At 39.5% G+C, this 20,835-nt stretch overlaps 3 protein-coding genes across 14 annotated transcripts in view; 1 reads left to right on the top strand and 2 right to left on the bottom strand.

The window, feature by feature from the left end:
* Positions 1-19,095, bottom strand: part of TOR1AIP2 (torsin 1A interacting protein 2) — a 43,491-nt gene extending 24,396 nt beyond the window's left edge. Inside the window, exon 1 of one of the 4 annotated variants that reach the window (XM_036859107.1) lies at positions 18,967-19,095. The gene's annotated coding sequence lies outside the window, so the exon portion shown is untranslated. Of the gene's footprint in view, positions 1-2,544; positions 2,670-6,999; positions 7,076-14,204; positions 14,316-18,966 lie in introns of those variants that run through there. The other 3 variants (XM_036859106.1, XM_036859105.1, XM_036859104.1) reach the window with 3 other exon arrangements.
* On the bottom strand, positions 92-14,332 carry LOC118898629 (torsin-1A-interacting protein 2). Its single transcript, XM_036859108.1, has 2 exons — positions 14,205-14,332; positions 92-2,720 (listed from the first exon to the last, which is right to left on the bottom strand). Exon 2 carries the CDS (start codon positions 2,049-2,051, stop codon positions 1,656-1,658), a length of 396 nt encoding a protein of 131 aa, XP_036715003.1. The 5' UTR covers positions 2,052-2,720; positions 14,205-14,332; the 3' UTR covers positions 92-1,655.
* TOR1AIP1 (torsin 1A interacting protein 1) overlaps positions 18,008-20,835 on the top strand; it is a 44,911-nt gene continuing 42,083 nt past the window's right edge. For 2 of the 9 annotated variants that reach the window (XM_036859059.1, XM_036859100.1), the window contains exon 1: positions 18,015-19,141. In XM_036859059.1, the coding sequence (XP_036714954.1) occupies positions 18,649-19,141 (493 nt within the window). In that variant the 5' untranslated portion in view covers positions 18,015-18,648. Of the gene's footprint in view, positions 19,157-20,835 lie in introns of all 9 variants that reach the window. The other 7 variants (XM_036859043.1, XM_036859082.1, XM_036859034.1 and 4 more) reach the window with 7 other exon arrangements.

The raw sequence follows: 20,835 nt of genomic DNA on the forward strand, positions 1-20,835 counted from the left end.
ATACCTCAAAGTAAATGTTTACTTTTTAGAAAGAGCTTTAGGATAGTGTAGTTCTTAACCAATGGTAAATGATAAACTAATTAGTCTTCACTCAATTTAGCAGTCCACACAGTTTATTCAGCAATAGAACAGAAGAGAACTTCCATCATGACAGACATAAGGCAGATACAGGGCAGATCTCTGGGGTACATTCTTTAAGCAGACTAACAAGTGACTTTTTAACATGTGGCAGGCATGATTTGTTGCATACAAACAGCCATTCATTCCTTACTTCCTCCTTCCTAAAAGAGCCCTGATTTTATTAGGGGAGACAATGTGTCCTACCCAGGCAGTGCAACTCCATTCCCCTCTGCCAGGTTTCCCAGGCTCCTTTGTGAATCAAGGATGTAAGGAAAAATCCTTGCTGTAATGAGATGTAAGAAAAAATCTGTGAGGGACTTTTGAGAAAGATCTTCTTCCCAAATAAAAGACACAGACTTGAAAGGAGAAAGCTTTTTGCTCCTTACTTCCAGCCTTTCATTGGGATTGAAATGTCTGGAGCAGCAACAAGCTACATTGTACTCGGTGAGAACTATGAGGACAAAAAGCCAATATGATAAAGATCCCAGAGGGGAAAGACAGAAAGAACCCGGGGCCTTGAGAACATTGTTGAGTTGCTACACAAGCACTGGATTATCTAGAATCTTAAGTGGAATTTTTAAATTGTTCAGTGGCCTCTGAGATGTTTTCAACTGCTTTTTCTAAGTTTCTTAACCTGAACTCTAGTTCCATGATTCTTATGAACACGTGAAGGCCAGAATGAGGCCAATGTCAGGTAAGACCTTCTTAGTTCTAAGAAAAATGCTTCCCCTAAACTGTTCATAATATATATGGAGTCAAGCTGGGTAACTCCTTTTGTCACCTATCTCCTAGGACAGGTACTTTTCCATTGCCAGGGGAGGACATTCTAAGTTCAGTCACCACAAAGACAGGATAGTCTTTGCTCATGTAGAGCCAAGGAGGTGTAGACAGAGGCATTTCTGCATGTTTTTATTGTCACCTATATAGGTGCTGATTGAATGTGATTTCTCTGACAGTGACCAGTTATCGATAACGTCATAGCCACACTGAGGATGAGCTAAATAGAGCCAATGATGAATAAATGGTTATATATGAATAAATTTTATATATATACATATATAATTATCACTGATTAATATTTAAGAGGTGGAATTTAGAACAATATAGTTTATTATTAAAATGTCTAGTTGTTTTACTGGAATAATCTAGAATTCAGCTACAAGGATGCTTTCCCACAAAAGTTATCACTAGAATATAATGAAAGTACACACAGTATGGGGCTTCTCCTCCAGGACTACTGTGTCATAATAACGTCAATAATTAGGCTGTGGAGATTTTTAGGAGTAAGCTAATTCCAAAACATAGGAAATATGGATTAGTCAGGTTCTAGATGAACAATCTGGCTTGGAATACTGATTAAATTCATGCTGAAGAAGAGATGCACAGACCCTGGAAGCAGATCCAACAACAATTTAAGCAGTTTCCCAGAGCAGTGACAGTCTGGATCAGATATAGAAAGGAGTCATTTTTCCATCTTCCTTGGGCTACTAGTACAAAACCCTCTAGAGTCTCCATGATTTTGACTGTTTCAGAAGTTATTTGCTTTGGCCAAGTTTTTTGTTCAAGGTTTTGTCTGTTCTGGTCAGGATTAACTGTAATGCAGGGTTAAAACCAGCAACTCTAGAGTCATGTATCCTTTTTCTAACCAGTGGAGGACCCAGAAGAAATGGGTGGCAAGCTTTTTCAAAGGTCCACCTGGTAAGATTTTGGGGAGCCCACTCAAGTGGGAAAGACCAAGGAAGAACAAGGCTTCTATTAGCAGGATTATCAGGATAACACTCAGGGCAATAATCAGCTCTGTTAATACGGTCTAAGAATACTTGGTAACATTCATTCTCAACCAGTTCAGTTTGGTACAACCAATGGCCTAGTTCTAAACTAGGGAACCATTGCTGTCCACAGTCAGGGCAATGTGAATTATCTGAGAACATTGGGACCTAGAGAGACAACACAGAGAGCAATGTAACTGTAAGAGGCAACAATGATAAAGAGAAACACCCAAACAACCAGTCCTATTACAGGTTTGGTTTAGCACTTTCTCAGTCCAACCACCATTACTTGGAGAGGGTAAAATTTGGCTTGCACCTCCGTGCAATTCTTCAAGATTTCGTTGTCTATTTTTCACTCACTTGCAACCCAGTCTCTGAACTCAGGGACTGATCCAGTCTATGTTATCAGTCACTTACTAGCAGCACAGATCTCAGAATAGCTCCTTTAAATCCCAGCTTCTCAAGAAAACATAGGGTTCTAGTCTAAGTTAATTATTTTTTCTTGTGTGTTATCAGCTGGTGGTATCATGCAGAGGCATCTGGCTTACTCTGCTTTGCTGGTAAGTTATTATGTCTGCTTGGTGAAACAGAGGAGCTGACAGGTCCAATGGGTCTTTGGTGGGCGCTGGCACTCTTGCCGTTGTAACACACGTACCCAAGTCTTAAGGCCTTGGCACTTTATAGCGATGTAGAGGGGTCAGGAAAACCTGGCAGAGTCCTCTTGAGCGTGGATCCAATGAAGTCTTTCTTGGGAGGACCTTAATCAGGACCCAGTCACAGGGAAGTAGCTGCTGTTGAGTTGGTTGAAGGGTCTGGGAATGCTTCACATACCTGTAAATAATAAAACTTCAGACGACTCATATGGGCTTTGAGTTGCTCACAATATTATTAGAAACATGCATTTGGAAATCATTTGGGTCAGTCAAGGTGGGTGAGAATTGTCTCATGGGTTTCCCCATAACAACTTCATATGGGTTCAAACCAATTTATCTGTTGGGAGTTATTCTTATGCTTGATTGGGCAACAGGGAGGATTTTGGTTCATTTAAGGTTTGTACTAGCTTAATTTTTGTTTTTAGGACTATATATTTCTTTTTCCTACTCCTTTTGCACTTTGGGAATAATAAGGTCTGTATAATCATGTTTAACGTGGTAAAACTTTGAGATTTCTTGTCTCTCTTCTGTGAAATGGGTGCCATATATATAGTTCTCCCATAATGGGTGGGATAACGTTAACAATGGTGACAGCCTTCTAAAACAGACTTCAATCCATGCAGGGAAAACTTACAAAATTATTAGATAATATTCTTAATAACTAACCATAGGAAGCTGGATGAAATCCTTTTGAAGGCTGAAAAAGAAACCACAAGGGACATGTCTCATTGCCCACATCTGTCTTTATAGGCTCATATACATTTTAAGTTTAAGAAGGCAATTAAGGCACAGTCCTGAGCTATTCTTGGAAAATATATAGTAAATCAGTTGGAATTTACAGATGCTTTCATCATCTTTGCACTCCTTCATGACACTGAATGTAACAAGTAAACAAGGTAGGGTAGAGCAGGATGCATGGAACAACTAGACAGGCACCTAGGGAGTGCCACAGATCACCAGGGCACAATATATAGTCTGCCTTTCTCCAGTGTTCTTTTGTGAATTCTGAGGCCTGATCCTGTGAGAGCACTAAGGGACACTGGGGAAGATGTGAGTGTTAAAACTGTATAAAGATATAGCCTGAAAAGCAGAGGGAGTTATATACCCTTAGCTGTGATCAGCCAAAGCATTTTCCTTACAGACTATCAATAGCAGCTGTGATTCTCAGATTTTAAAATGGCAACTTTAAAAGACAACTGAAGAGCAGCCTCTGCCAGTGCTGCAACCTGGGGCCGATAGTTTGATGGGAGCCCCGGATGGGGTGGGATAGAATCAGTGTAGATACACTGATGTGTTTTTTGAGGTTAGGTGACGAAGTATGCATGAAGATTACCAATTCAGCTCCTCAGGCAGAGTGAACAGAAAGTAGGGTTCCTGACCTTTGTGTGACAACATAGGGTATAACAGATTTCCCTGAGGGTCTACTGTCAAGAGCCACTACAGTAAAAGTTTCAGTTGTTGATCTGGGAAATCTTGGGTGTCTAGTACATGAAACAAACAGATGATGAATAAAAACCACATGATCGTGGGGTTTATCACAGAAGTTAGTAGTAAAGTTATATGACTAAGTCTGACATTGAAAAGGTATAGAATTTTGGGGTTTTAGAAAGAAAAGGGGAAATTCAATTAAAACCACAACAAGATACTGTATTTCACATCCACCAGACTGGCAAAAATTAACAAGTTTGACAATGTGGGCTCTATATACTCTAGGCAAGACTACCCTCCCCTCAAACTCCACATCTGCTGGCTAAAGCTCCATTCCCTAAGCTCCAAATGCTGAGAATGAAGGATGGCCTTCCCCCAACCTTCACTTCTCCATCTTCAAGAGTTAAGCAAGCACTAGAGCTCCAAGTATTCCTGAATCAAGAGAAATCTAGTGTTCCATATGTTCCAGACAAGACCACCCCTCCCCTCGTCCTCCAAACCACAGTGGGCAAGAGGGGAGTCAAAACAGGGCTCCAAAGCACTAAATGCTCAGAATAAGATCACCTATTACCAGCCTCCTAACTCATTCCTTCCTGAAAATACTCCTGGCAAGATTCTCGAACTACCCTGGCCCCCCCCCTCACAAGCTTCACTACCATTATCTGCTTGAAAGCCTGAGGACCAACCAATCTCATCATACTGTACCTCTTTTTATGTCAATCACCACATGCAGCCCAGAGCTTCCTGGTTATACTTCATCCTCTTAGTCTCTAATCCCCATATGGCTCTGAGAGCAGTGAGATAATATCCCCTCCTCTTCTTTACTTTTTTTTCCCATAAAACATGTACCATTTTGATATTAAATATTTTAGCTATTTGTCTCTACTAAAACCTAAACTCCAAGAGTAGGGTGTTTTGTTTTTATTTACTGCTGTACATACCCAATAAACATTTCTTGAATGAATAAATAGCGAGACTATAGAGTAATTTGAATCCTTATACCCTAACACTAGGAGCACAAATTAGTATAAGCACTTTTGGAATTAATTTGGCATTATCAAATAAAGCTGAGGACGTGCATTTCCTATAACTCAGTAATTCCACTCTCAGGTAACTACCCTAGAGAAAATTACACATTTATTTAAAAACATGAATAAAAATATTCATGGTAGTTCTTTGTATAACAGCAAAATAACAACCAAAATGCCCAAGACAGTAGAATGGATAAAAAAAATTGAGGTATTCCCACACAGACATAGATGAAACTCAAGAATATAATATTGAGCTGAAATATAAAGAGCAAGTAGCAGAAGAATACACACATACTCACTCTCTTATATAGTTTCCATTTACATGAAGTTTCAATATATTGCTTAGGAATAAATATGCAATAAAGCTAAAAAGAAAAGGATAAGTACAAGGATAACTATTACCTTTGATGGGATAGGGAAGGGAATGGGATCGGGAAAGGCATACAGAGTATTTCAAAGATAATTGTAAACATTTTTTCTTTGAAGGTACAAGAATGCATCATAAATCATAATAGTTTACATAATGTCTATTTATTTTTCTACTTCTGTCTTCATTTTTACTTTTTTTAACTTTTAATTTTTATTGGAGTACAGGTGATTTACATGTTGTGTTAGTTTCAGGTGTACAGCAAAGTGGATCAGTTATACATCTACATATATCCACTCTTTTTTAGATTCTTTTCCCAAATAGATCATTACAGAGTACTGAAAAGAGTTAGTTCCCTGTGCTATACAGTAGGTTCTTATTAGTTATCTATTTTATATATAGTAGTGTGTATATGTTAATCCCAATCTCTATTCAATATTTTATAATTAAAAAAAGAGTAGAGTGGAAAATAGCAGCAAAACCAACTTTCACACTGTGGACAAGAAGACCAGGAGCAGTTACTCTGCTCAGAGGCAAAGTGGGTGACTGAGGAAAAGAGGAGTCCTACAGAAAGACATGGATCTTTGTTTTTCTCATAATATTGGAAGCAACTATCTCTTCATGGAAATAAAGTAACAGAAAATATATTGTAAATCAACTATACTTCAATTAAAAAAAAATCTCTATGGAAAGAAAAAAGAAATAAGGTAAAAGAGGCTTACCTAATGTTAATTAATGGAATTAATTTTTCCATTAGGCTACCTAATGGAAAAGAAAGTTTATCTTGGCATACTCCATAAAGGCATGCATCTGTGTACAGGACTTTCTTTTTTCATATGGTGCCTTTGTGCAAATTAGAAAAAAAGTACCCTCCTTCCAGGCAAGATGAAGCCCAAAGAACCTCACTTGGCCAGATATTCAACAGAAAAACTCCCATCTCTGAAATAATAATACTTTTTTTTTTTTTTTGGCCGTGCACGGAGCATACCGGTATCTTAGCTCCCGACCAAGGATTGAACCTGCACCCCCTACAGTGGAATTGCAGAGTCTTAACCACTGGACCACCAGGGAAGTCCCCAAGATAATAATACTTAATAACAATAGTTAATACTTATTGAGCGTCACTATCTGTTCTAATACATGTAATACATTTTACATGTATTAACTCATGTAATTCTTACAATAATCCACTCTATAGTTAAAGAAAGAGAGGTTGAGCAACTTGCCCAGAGTCACACAGGTCTTTGTAGAGAAATCAGTATTTGAATTCAAGAAGATTGGTTCCAGAGCCTGTACTCTTAACCACTATAAGATACTGCCTTTCTGAAGCAGTGACTGTTAAGTTTTAGAAAACCCTTTCATAAGCTATTTGCAAAGCTACAGGATACTCTTCAATTGTGCCTATTATATTAAAGTGGGGGTGGGAGAAACTCTCTCCCATAATTTTCCACTTTCACACACAAAAATCCAGGATACGTTTCAGGGAGTCCTAAATCCCCTGAAATTACACATAAAATTTTTTATGTACACATGTGCATTTTTTTCTGGAAAGAGAGTACAGCTGATCCTTGAACAACGTGGGGGTTAGGGGTGCCAACCCTCAAGTAATCAAAAATCTGCATGTAACTTACAGTCAGCCCTTCGTATATGCAGTTCCTCTGTAGCCATCGTTCTGCATCCTCGGATTCAATCAACCACAGACCGTGTAGTACTGAAATATTTATTGTTGAAAAAAATCTGCATGTAAGTGGACCCACACAATTCAAACTGTGTTGTTCAAAGGTCAACTGCATACACTTTTAGATTCCCAAAGGAATCTGAAATGGTTCAGAACCATTGAGCATGAATGGTTCCTAATCATTCTACCATCAAAGGCAATTTTTATTCCTGGCACCCCCCTCCCCAGATCTCAATGTGGAAGGATCCCTGAACAACTACCATTCTTGTAATAACTTCGTTTTCTCATTTTATTAATTAGACATGTAGATCTGCCAATCAGAACTTCTAATAAAAACAAGAAAAAAACTAGTGTTAATAGCCCTGATTTAGAAATTTTCAATATTTTAAATTACAGATAATATTCAAAATGCCTATAACATAAAGTCAGAGAGATTTCAGCTATTCTGGATTTACTTCCTTCCTCAACTCCATTAGCTTAAGTCAAAAGTGGTTGATTTGAGGTAAATGTATGATTACCACTAGGCTTGTAGAAATGCAAAAAATACCTTGGGAACCACCATTACTCAACTGATTATTGTTTAAGTTATTGAGGAAACCACCATGTACTAGGCCCAATGCCAAATTCTATACATAACAGAGAGAAAAATCTTACAGAGCTTCCAGATGTCCAGGGAATCCAGATTGGAACCAATGCTTTAGGTAAAGACTACAGGCTTTTCAATGGATATAAAAAGACTGCCTGTAGAGATCACAGGAAATTCAGGAAGGCCCACAGAAGTTGGAATGTCCTTATCTTCAAGCGAACCTTGCAGCCAACAACAGTGGGCAAAAAACAAATTTAAAGGGCTTCCCTACCACATAAATGCTATACAGTCATCTTTCAGTATCAGTGGGGGATTCGTTCCAGGACCACCCACAGATACCAAAATGCACGGACCAGACGGACACTCAAGTCCCTTACATAAAATGGCGTAGTATCTGCATATAACCCACGCACATCCTGCTGTATACTTTAAATCATCTCAAGATTACTTATAATACCTAATATAATGTAAATGCTATGTAAATAGCTGCCAGAGCACAGCAAGTTCAAGTTTCGCTTTTTGGAACTTTCTGAATTTTTTTTCACAAATATTTTCTATCAGATTTTTTTTTTTTTTTTGGCTGCGTTGCGTGGCTCATGGGATCTTAGTTCCCCGACCAGAAATTGAACCTGGGCCTTGGCAGTGAAAGTGCCAAGTCCTAAGCACTGAACCAACAGGGAACTTCCCAGATCAGACTTTTTGTGTATGAGAACTAAAGCAAATTTAAGATTCTTCCTGCAGATTTATTAGAGGAAAATTTAGAAAATAAGCACTTTAACATCAAAACAGAAAATGCAGTTCTATTTAAACCAGTGAAATTTACACTACTAATGATGGCAGCTTAATACATATTAAATAATTATCATCTCTAAATATTGAGTCTGTATCATTCTTCGCTATTTCCTGAATGGACGTTAGTAAGCTAGCTCAAATCTGCCTCTGATAAACAAAAATTCTCTTGTTCTTTTTATTTATTTATTTATTTGGTTGCACTGGGTCTTAGTTGTGACAGGTGGGCTCCTTAGTTGTGGCATGCACGTGGGATCTAGTTCCCTGACCAGGGATCGAACCTGGGCCCCCTGCATTGGGAGCTCGGAGTGCCACTGTGCCAGAAGGGAAGTCTCTCTTGTTCTTTTTAGTGATAGGATAATATAAGTTTCAGATTGAGTCAGGACTGGGATGACTTCTCCAGGCAAACATATCACTTAAACTTCAGCCTCAGCCAAGTCCTCATATGATATATAAAATCAAAAGAACAGACACATAGAAAAAATATAAATGCTCTAAATTTTCTTGCGTATCCATTTTAAATATTTTCTCCCATGGAATAATTTATTCTAACACTACTCAATAATCAAAACTATTTTTTGTATGAGACAGCTTCTCTGATAAGTTTCATATACGAAGTGAACTCTCAAGAACTTCATATTTCATTAACTAGTTCTGAATTTAGATGTTGGGAGATTAAAGAGTATGAAAAAAAAGAATCACTCTTCTTTTTAAATTCACATAATCTAAAATAATTCTTTGCTTAAAATATATTATGAAAATACATGCTCCTGAAAAACGTTTTCAGCCTGTTTTGTGAGGAACTACTTTTAATTTGGCAAAGTCTTGAGATCACAGAGAGAAGGCACAATCTTCAACACTGTTTAGCACACACACTGTTCCCTCTTACGAAAATAGATAAGCCAAACAAAAAATATGATCTTGAGTCACCCAGAAGATGAGAAACAGGGAACTCCCTGGCAGTCCAGTGGTTAGGACTCCGAGCTCTCACTGTCAAGGACTTGGGTTCAATCCCTGGTTGGGGAACTAAGATCCCACAAGCCTTGCAGCACAGCCAAAAATAAAAAAATAAAAAAAATAAAAAAATAAGGAACTGACAAACATAACAGGTGTGTGCTGTGCATTGCTGGCATTCCATAAAGGGGAACAACTGGTTTAGAAATTTACTGGTGCATTTCAATCTACTTTGCCCTAATGGACAAAAGTCCATGGTTCAAATTCTATCTACAGTTTCAATTTAAAACACCAGCAGCCAAACCTTTAGTTAATATGCAGTTTTCAACAGTGAGACCTAGTGCTAAGGTTAGGTATTTCTATACTTGTACCAGCTATTTGTGTCTGTGTTGAAAACTAAGTATCTAAGTCTTGCCCACGCCTCTGCACCATATCCACTGTCATAATATGCCAGGATTATTATTTTCAAGATTTCCCACTCATTTCCCAGTGTTTTCACTAAATAGTACTTATTCCATATTTTTGAAAGGGAGGTTGAGAAAGTACTAAAAACTAGAAACAAAAAGCACTCCACTTACTTTCTTAGGGAACTGTTTCTTATACAGGGACTGGATGCCTGGAGCAGTTCAGAGATAAATTTTTTCTGAGGATAGAAAGTCTTCCTTTCCTTCTTACCCTTCTTACTCCCTCCCAACTCCCTTGATTTGTATTTCAGGTTTAGGCTGACCCACGCAGAGGCAAAAAGCAACACACAAAGATCAGAGAGTTTGCTACGATTTCCAACAGTGGGTGGCATAACTGATTCCCAGTTTTAGCTCAACTCTTCTAATCATCTTTAGTATCTACAGGAAGCCAGCACATTTTTATTAAACGTTTTATTTTGAACTAATTTTAAACTTGTAGAAAAGTTGCAAAAATAGTGCAGAGAGTTCCTTATATCCTTTACCCAGTTTCTCCTAAAGTCAACATCTCATAAAATACAGTTACAAAACCAAGAAATTAACATTGGTACAAGTCAATTAACTAAACTACAGACTGCTCAAATTTTACCCGTTTCTCCACTAATGTCCCTTTTCTGTTCCACAGTCCAATCTGGGATTCCCCCACTGCATTTAGTTGTCAATTCTCCTGAGTCTCCAATCTGTGACAGTTTCTGTCTCTAAATTATCTTTTGTGACCTTTCCTGGTCTTTGTGACCTTGACACTTTTGAAAAAAGTACTGGCCAGTTATTTTGTAGAATGTCCCTCAATTTGTGAGTAAAAAGATAAAGAGTTTATGCATTTTTGGCAAGAATAACACCACAGAAATGATGTTGAGTCCTTCTAAGTGCATCATATCACTGGGGTCATGATGTCTGTATGTCTTATTACTGGTGATGTTAACCTCAATCAGTTGGTTATAACACGGTATCTCCACTGTAAAGTTATTATTTTTCCTTTGTAGCTAATAATTATCTTGGGGAGATACTTTGAGACAATGCAAATACCCTGATTTTCCTCAAACTTTCACCTACCAGTATTATAGGTAGATTTTATCTGCAATAATTACTACGCAGCTGTTTGTCTAATAGTGATTTTCTGTTTCCTTTTTACCATGTTTACTCATTGGAATTCTTCTCTAAGAAAGAGCTGTCCCTTCTTGAATCCTATTTATTTATCAACTATGTCAGTATGGACTCATGGCCACTTACTTTATTCTATGGGTTAAAATCCAGTACTACCATTACTCATTTTATTACTCAGGTTATTCCAACTTTGGCCATCAAGCTCCTTCAAGTTGCTCCTGTGTCCTTTCAACAAGCTCCCAAACCTTTTTGAGCATTTACTTAATTTCAAGCACCACAAGATGTTCCAGGCTCACCTTGTATTTTCCCTGACTCAGACCTGGAATCAAGTACTTCTCAAAAAAAAAAAAAAAAAAAAAATTCTAGTTCCTTTTATCAGAGGATAGTGTTTAAAAACAAGACCTGGGTGCTCATTGCTACTGGGGTTTCACCATGGGGCCAACAATTTGGACAACCCCCACTATTATTTGTTTCCTTACTAAACTCATTAGCTGGAAATCATTAGCATCACCTGGGAACCTATTAGAAATGCAAACTCTTGGGCCCCACCCCAGACCTACCAGACTAGAATCTTTGAGGGTCTGATGCAGGAATTTGTTTTAACAGGCTCACAAGATGATTCTGATGCTCCCTATAAAATTTAAGAAACACTTACGAAACACTGCTTTAATGAAGAAGAGTTAGCTTTCCATCACTATAAAACCTATGTTTACTATGTTTATCCCTAATAAAAAAAGGGAAAATTTACTTTTTTTTTTTTTGGAAAATTTACTCTTAATAACTTGTGCATAAATTATATTTTTACTGCCACAACTAATAAAACTATAGGTGAATGCCTCATCTGTTAAGGCACTGAACACTTCCCTACTCTCCTTTGTTTTCCTACAAAATTTTTTTTACATGTGGTGGTCATGGTAGTTATAAAGTACAAATACTGTTACTCTTATACAAAGAAGTTGTAAGTCACCCTGCAGGATCATCTCCTGCCTACATATATGACTCAACATCCATATAGTGAATCTATAAATATGAAATCCTCGCAGCACAGTCCTCTAAAATCAGACTGCCTAGGCCTGAATGACTGCTCCAGCACGTGACTTGGTGAACTCTGCCCTATTTCCCTGGTTTTCTTAACCACAAAATGGAATAACTACCCAGATGAAATAAGCATTATGAGGGTTAAAGTGATAATGTGCAGCACTTACGGCTATGGGGGCACAAAAGAAGTCTCAGGATGTGTTTATTATTATTTGAACTGTTGAGTAAAAGTGCAACTAGACGTTTTATTTTTTGGAATGGGAAAAGCAAGTGGAGACTGTGCTAAAGGAAAGTTCTGCTGTTTCTTCACTAGTAGATCAAAATAAAGGCAGAACCAGAAAGCTCTATTTATATAATTAAAACAAAACCCCCAGAAGTTTACAAATTAATGTTTTAAATTTGCCTTTTTGCAAAACTGTTATTATATTTACATTATGTACACCCATGATCAAGGGCTAAAGAAGAGTATATAAAAATAAAAACAATTTGATTTGTTCAGGTAGTGGAATTTTAAGTGAATTTTCTTCCTTTCTATTTTGATTATCAAAACCATGTGCCGCTTCCTTTAATATTAGTAAAGAAGAAAGTAGTCCAATTAGTAATAACTGGTTCCACTTACTGAGTCCTTAAACCCATTTAATATTCCAAATAACCTTATGACTCTCCACTTTAAAGATGAGGTAATGGGCTCAGAAAGATAAAGCAACCTGCCCAAGCCACAAAGTGACAGAACAGGAATTCAAACTCAGCTCTGACTCTGAAGTCTACGTTCATAACCAATGTTGGAGACATCTTTCTTTATTCACAAATGCTTGATTTGCTGTGCAAAACTTATGATAAAGTATAATCACTATATTGACTTATCTCTTGTGGGACACAGTAGTCATCATAAAATATAGACTATTAATGAAATTTTAACACAATTAAAATTCTAAATGAAAAATGAAAAACAGCATAAAGCAGACAAGGTTTCTCTGAGCAAACTTTCCTTCAGGAAATTCAAGTGGCACTTCAGAGAAATGTGGATTTCCATGGTATACAGTTTAAAATTACCTCCTAGGCAAAAATAAATTATATACAAGATGCTATACATTATTTAAATACCCAATAATCCTCAAATAATTAGCTAAATTCTTGTTACTTTATTTGTTAATTATAGAAGCTCTCAGGCTAGTATTATCTCTACACTAGGAAGAAAAACAAGTGAAGTAGAGCTTCAATGAGTCACTTATGGTTAGATAAACCAGCAGTAAAGCTGGTAATCAAGTTCTGGGCTCTGCATTCAGCATAATAAGCATTACTCAGGAGAGACTCCCAAAGTTTTCACAGCAAATGTCAGTTTTTCAAACTGTTCTAATCCACACAAAGGCTTCCAGGAACAGTTTTAGTTCCTCTACCAGTAAGTTCCTTTTTAAATTAAATTATTTCCCACTGACCATTTATATACTAATCCTGTACTTGAAAAACAAAACTGATAAATATGGATAACAGCCACAGCCCTAATTCTTAACAGAGACAAGGAAAGGATCTCTCATATAGATCCAAAATAAAGTGTTTTAAAACCTAAAGACAGGTAAAATTGAAACAGTGTGTTGAATCAGATTAAGGTTAACTGATTTCTGGAACTGTGTATAAAGTCTAACAATTAAGTACTACCGATTAAGTAGAGAGTAAACTTTTTTGAAGGAAGGGAAAAGGAGTAAACTTTCTCGGGTATGAAATACAATTGGGAATACATATATAATATGTAATTAATTGGTAATTGCAGGGTCTTACTAAAACTTAAAACTTCGCTCTTTTTAGCACCATTAAGGCTAAAAGGCAGGGGTGGCAAGTGAGGGATGGCGGGGCGGGGGGAGAACACGGACACTATCTTATAAAGATTAAAAAGACGAATGATGAGATCCTGTTAAGCATGAAGGTAAAGGGAGTAATCAACACCTGCACTGGTAGATTTCCCGTTTACATTTGACCCCTATAGGAATTCTGCTTCTCGTCTCAAAGTCCAAACCAAACATTTATTCCCACCTCATTCTGTTTAACGTTTATACGATTCTGTTTCTCTTTTTTCACTCCAAAACAAAAATATACCTCCAACCTACTCCGTTTAAGGTTTTTGCGGTAAGGAGGTGGGGGTGGGGAAGGACCGTTTCTGAAAGATATTTAAAAAGAAGGTATCAGATCAAATATTAAAACATTGAAAAGTTGTATACACATTTTACTTACAAATTCTAGCGGGGTTTTAAATCGTCGACTGTCAATGTCAGGAGAGCCCTTCGAGCGTTCTTTCTGCTCCACAACGCTGGGCTGCACCCCTCGGACGCGGCGGAACAGAACGTCGTCCCGTCCCTGACCACGTGACCGCGACCTCCGCGGGGAGGGTAGGCGCCCGCGGGATGCTGGGACTGGTAGGCGCCGGCCCCTCCTCCCCGCAGGCGGCCAGCGGCCGAGCTGGAGGCTGGAGGCGTGGTGAGTGCAGCGGCAGAACCCCAAGCTTCCCCGCGTTCTCGGGCTGCTACCAGACCCGGAGGCAGGCATCCCTGCAAGACCCTGGAGGACCCTGAGCCCTCATAAAGACCTAAAGTTCATAGGCTCGAAGAACCAATGGAACCAACACAGTGAGAGGCACTAGCCAATGATACTGGCAAGCACCAGTCAGACTTGACTTAGAAGCCGGCCTCTACCATTACGAGGTGCGTCCTCAAACGAGTTGCTTAATCTAAGCCTGAGTTTGCTCTTGTCAAATGCAGACAACGCTACATACATAGTACCTCATAAGGTGGTTGTGAGTAAATGAGCTAATGTACATAACAGTGTCTACTAAACGACATTAGTAAATAATGAATAAAAAATAGCTATTATCTTAATCTATTAATTTTATAAAAATGAAAGTTGAGAGATGGCAAGCAATTTACGCAAGAACACATAATTGGTTAAGGGCAAAGTCAAGTAAGTCTAGGGCTTCCTTGGTGGTGCAGTGGTTGAGACTCTGCCTGCCAATGCAGGGGACACGGGTTCGAGCCCTGGTCTGGGAGGATCCCACATGCCGCGGAGCAACTGGGCCCGTGAGCCACAGTTACTGAGCCTGCGCGCCTGGAGCCTGTGCCCGGCAACAAGAGAGGCCGCGACAGTGAAAGGCCCGCACACCGCGATGAAGAGTGGCCCCCGCTTGCCGCAACTAGAAAGAGCCCTCGCACAGAAACGAAGACCCAACACAGACAAAAATAAAAAATAAAAATAAAAAAGTCAAGTAAGTCTAAAAGTCCTGTTCCTGACCTGCACCAATTCAACATAAGAGGAAATCTACTCACATAAATCTCACTTCGCCTTTCCTTATTTTTTCCCATTAACACTCCTGACCAACACACTATTGTACTTATTTTGATTTTTATCTGACTCCCATAGAATAAAAAAAAAAAAAAAGCCTAGAAGGCAGGGAGGGTTGTCTTTTGGTCTCTTCTTTTACTGCTGTATCCCCAGCACCTAGAACAGGGTTTGCCTAGTACATAGCACTAGCTCAATAATTTATTGGATTATTGATTCTTCATGTAACTGATTTTTTGGTGTCTTCACCTCTCAACCATCCTTTTTTGGCAGAAGACACGGGATTTGGAAACATTCTTAGATGCTGTTTAATTGACTGCAATTTCTAATTCAAAGAATAAGTGGAAGACTTTTCTAGTCACTTCATTTCTAGACATTTTCATTTGTATTAGCCGTCTTTAAAATATTTTTTCTATCACTTGTGAGAATGGGGAATAAATGCAGCTAGCTACTGTGTCTTTACTTCCTCTTATTTAATATTTCAATCATCTTTTCCTTATTAAAAATAACGTTTCCTCTTTCTACTAAGATATAATCCCAAAGTTATTTCTCTATCTGATCAAAAGTGTGGATATTATGCACAATGAATTGATAAATGCTTTCTCAGTAAACAGGATTTCTGCTTACCCTAAACAAAAAACTCATGTACAAAAATTCTTATTATTTTAAAATAAAATGTTTCATAAAAATAGCTGCTTTATTTAGAAATCCAGTGTCAAGAACATTAGATTTCTAGACTTAGGCCTAATAGCTAGGTCCTTAAATTGCCAGCCATTTGACCTGAATTACAATTTTTTGTACATCTGTCTTCCCTAGTATATGGCAAATTCCCTCAGGGTAAAGAACACTCTCATTAACTTAGTTCATATATTTATTAAGCATCTATTCTGTGTTTAATAAATATATGAACTAAATTGATGAGTATATTCTTTGTTGTAATCATTTCTTCTCTTGTCCTCTTTTGATTCACTGAATTCCTCTACATATCTCAAACTCCCAAAGTAACTGTTTAACATCTGGAGCTTATGCTTCCTCTCTTGGTATTGGCAGCCCAGCAATTCCCTTATAATAGTAGCTATGAGTCTGTCTCTGTAATGTCACCTCTTTTAGGCCACCCTTGTAGTTTGGAAAACATCTACAGCAGAATATCTGGTTTGAAAAGGGTTTACCTTTACCTCCCAGTTAGTGATGAAAGTTGGTATTTGTAAAGTTGCTAAGGTGTGGGAGGCACGTATGGCAGAGCTAGGATTATGTATCCTTATTACCTAGATAAAGAGGGAAAATCCTAAGCAAATATATGTGTTAATGCTAAATTAAAGTTGCCGTTCCTCTGATTTTACTTCATGCTTCTCATGTTTCTTTGAAAACCATTCCTCTTACAAGCATTTTTAATTACAAAATAACACATGTACTGAATATTCAATAATATATAGAACCTCCCGTCCTCTCTTTTTTTAATATGTCCCCCAAAACTAAGTTTTACAATCTGCAACCAAGTTTCTATATAGTCACCTGTCCTGGTAACTGTTTTAAAGAGGCTCTTAATATATGCACTACTGTTCATAATATGAACTTTGTATATTAATACTATAAAGTTTTATATTCTTTAATAATTTCATCTATTACAGGACTTTTACTATTATATGTTAATAATGAGTAATATAATAGGTACCTTATAAAGCATTAGTTAAATAAAAGCCAGGTATTAACCAAGTATCAACACTTTTCAGCATTTTGTCAGAAAAGACTAAGTCCCACGAATCTTCCAAATATATTGTCTAACTCAGGCTGATGAGGGAGAACATGCTTTTAATTTTCCCTTAAGACAAAAGATTTTTTTAAAAAGTAGCATCTCCCATGTTGCTATTCCTTCAGTTTCTTTGGTTATATTATATATAGTAAAAAAAAGCTCAGCTAAATGAAGCTGCTAAAAGGCAAAAACCTAGATGATTCTCTAAAGCATGTAATTCCTCTTGTCTGTGGCCAAATTTTTGGACAATTAGTGAAAACATAGAACACCTTAAGATTTCATTAAATTGAAATCTGTGCCCAGTTTGGACAAATGAGTTGCTCAAAAACATATCTAAAGTGATTTTAAATCCATGAAAGAATAAACAAATACCTTCAAATTTTTCAGGCTCGTTCATTATAATTGCTATCCAAATTGCAACTTTTTACATCTAGTCACTAAAATCAATTACAGAAAGCCGTTCAAGAAGTGTGTGTATATTTGAAGGCAAGATTAATCTTTCTTCAATAATTGTTCAGACTTTATACTAACTTAATTAACATTCCCTCGGTGTGTCTAAATTTGGTTAGATATTTGCAGATTATCCACATCTGCAAATACGGTACACAGAGGTGGAACATACGGCTTTTATCATGCTTTCTTACTCAGTAAACTAAACGCAGGAAAACCCTGTATCAAATGCAGTATATCAAGTCATGCCCAGAATCAAAGTAAAAATAATGGATCACAAGTGAAAATTACAGTGCCGTCATTAAAGTATTTGTTCATTTCTCACTGTCCATAACACAGCACTAGCAAGCTTTCTGAACAGTGCTGCTGGACTAGAGCTTTTATACGAAACCAGGAATAAGACTGCTTGCTATGCGCACATTCTGCAAAAGTTAATCCACCCGAGTATGCCTGTAGATCTGATTTCGTACACTCAGCGAGGGACTTAAAACCTAAAAAGTGGTTAAATGCCTTCCCAAGGACCTTGAAACTAAAATTTTCTCCAAGATGACACCTGCAAAAGTATCTTTCTTATCACCCCTGCTAAGGAACACTTGGAAAGGTACGGCGGAGGCAGCAGTCGATCAAAGAGGCTGCGGGAAAACTGCGCAACAGCCTAGGGGTGAGGACCGAAACTTCCCCTCCACTCCGCCTTTCCGAGGGACTCGGTACTGGGGGCCGGGCCGGGCGTCTCCTGCGTGCCGGCAACAGTTGCCAGGAGCAGCTGGCTGAGTACCGGCACTCTGCCCAACCAGTGGGCTCTTCTCCGTCGTCCCCTCCTTCCCTCCCCGAAGGCCGAGGACAGCGACGTCCTCCTCCCTCTTCTCCTCCTCTTTGGTGCCTTCAGCCAGGAGGCGGGAGTGACCCGCGGCAGCTGACCCAGCACAGGCACTGCCTCTCCCACAGCCCTCAGAACACACGATGGGCCCAGAGGCGGGTTTGCAGCACAGCAGCGACGACGCAGGCGGCAGCCCCGGCGACTCTCAACTGCCTCCCTGACCGTCCACACCACTGCCGAACACCCGAAAAGCCATCGCCACCAACGGCAGGAGACTCTAGAGGCCCCCCAAAACACCTTCGCGATCGACTCAAGCTACGTCAACAACTATGGCAGGCGAGGGGTGGCGGGCGGAGCCGGAATGGGAAGGATGGGGGCTGTACGTCACGCCCAGGGCTCCGCTACGGGAGGGGAGGCCCCGGCTCGCCCCTCAAAATGGCGGCGGCAGTGACGCGCCTGCGTATGGAACTCCTACGCCGTCGCGCCACGGCCGGCGGGAAGTGAGGTTCTCAGAAGAGCCGCCCGAAGTGTACGGCGACTTCGAGCCCCGGGCGGCCAAAGAAAAGGCCCCGGTGGGAAGACAAATTCCGCTAAAAGAGTTCCGGCCCGATTCGGCGAAAGAGGAAGTGAGAGAACGCTCCTATTACCTTCGGTCTCGGCAGCGGAGGCAGCCGCGATTCCAGGAAGCCGAGGAGATGAAGATGCGAAGAGCTACTCGCCCCCAGCAGCAGCAGCAGCAGCAGCAGCGCTCACAGCCGCCTCCGCTGCAGCCGTCTCCGGTTACGACCCGGAGAGGATTACGGGACTCCCATTCAGCCGAAGGTGAGGCCGACGGAGGTAAGAGTCTCAGCCCCGAGCCAGGGAGGGAGTGCGGCGAGCGTGCGCGCGCAGAGAGTGTGTGCGCCTCGGCCGGGCGTGTGCCTTTCTGGACCTCACCCCCTCGGGGCTTCTCCGCCCGAATGCGCGTGCGACCCCACGCCCGGTCCGCCCAGACCGCTGGCGGGAAAGCGGCAGGGGCGGGGGCACTGGAAGGGAAGGCAGTCGTGCTGAGCGACCTGAGCGGAGCTGGGGAGCCGCGTGCATCCTTGGCCATCAATTTAGGGGTGTCAGGATTGCCTCTTTTCTGCAGGCTTGCACGTTGAGACGGCGAGTTAGGCGGCAGGCGGGACACTGAATCACTCCGGGCTCGGTTTCATATCGGCTCTCTTTGTCCTGCGGATGTTTCTACCAAAGCCACTTCCATTTCCTCCTTTAACTCTCAGAGGCCAGAAGTCCCTAGCTGAGAATTTTGGTTCTCATCTAACCTTCCAGTCTTTTTCCATCACTACCCAGGTGGGGAGAGAGGGAGGGGAATTTTGTGAGTGGCCGTTTTGAGGACAAGTGTAGTTGATGAATTGATTTGAGACCCCACCCAAATACTTACACCGAAACGGGGTAAGGCAGTTATCCTGAACTTGAAGCTTCCCAGTGCCTGATAAACTTGAGCTGATCGCTCTTTCTAGAGTGTGATGGTCTCTGGCAAAAATTCGCATGTTGGGGACCGTCAATGGTTAAGTAGTAGCCAGACAAAGCAAGACTCTAAATTAGTTTTCGTCTCAATGGGCCGCAAGGATACTGACAAGGTGATTGTATAGTTTTAGGAAAGTCACAGATGAATCAACTCCCTTAATCCATCCTCTCCCACCCTGCCCCCTCTCCCCCATCTAACACTGAGTCACAGATGAAGTTTCCTGTTGGCTCCCCGTAGGGCACCTATGAGGTAAAATCAGGGGATTTGAATCATAATCGGATTACATAGTTAGTGATAGACTTTTGATGGATATGATGAAGAGGAGGTGGATTTTCAGTTTAGAGCAGAGTAATAGGCTGCACATTTACCGGCTAAATAACACATTGTGAAGTGCTGACACATTGGAAGATGTGTTGATTTTGGAAACTATGTTAAAGATAATGTAAATTAGTATTGGGAGTAGCAATTCAAGACAGTTTAACCCATATATATGTTAGTTTTATCTCTCTTTTAAGATTGTCAACTTCTGAAGACAAAGACCCTACATATATATTTATATATTTGAAGGACCACGTTATACTTCCGTGCTTATGTTCATTCTGTATCTCCAATATCTGGAAGAATGCTCTAGAAGGCAAAAAAAATATATGTTAAATTGTATTGACTCCCACACAGGCTGGTGCAGTTGTATAAGCTAATTTTTTTAACACATAAAGGATATACTTCTATTTTAGTAAATCTATAAGGATCTACACGTTTTTCATTATTCTGCTTTAGCCCATCTTTTAAATTTTCTAAAGTAATGTATTTTTGTTGCAAAGCATCATTGGTGAATAGTTTATTTTTGTATTGTCTTAAAGAGTAGTTCTGGCTAGTTAAATTCCTAAGTTTTGGTATACCTAATAACACATTTCTAAAGGGATGAATTACTTGCATTTCTGTGTATATATTGCTGTTAATATGCATAATCTCTACTCAGTTCACATATTCTGAATTTTAGAATTGT

The sequence above is a fragment of the Balaenoptera musculus genome, chromosome 1 (genome assembly GCF_009873245.2).
Source record: "Balaenoptera musculus isolate JJ_BM4_2016_0621 chromosome 1, mBalMus1.pri.v3, whole genome shotgun sequence".
NCBI lineage: Eukaryota > Metazoa > Chordata > Mammalia > Artiodactyla > Balaenopteridae > Balaenoptera > Balaenoptera musculus.

Coding starts and splice junctions, on each gene's coding strand:
- LOC118898629 (XM_036859108.1), bottom strand. CDS start 2,051: ATGTTCTCAGATAATTCACATTGCCCTGACTGTGGACAGCAATGGTTC.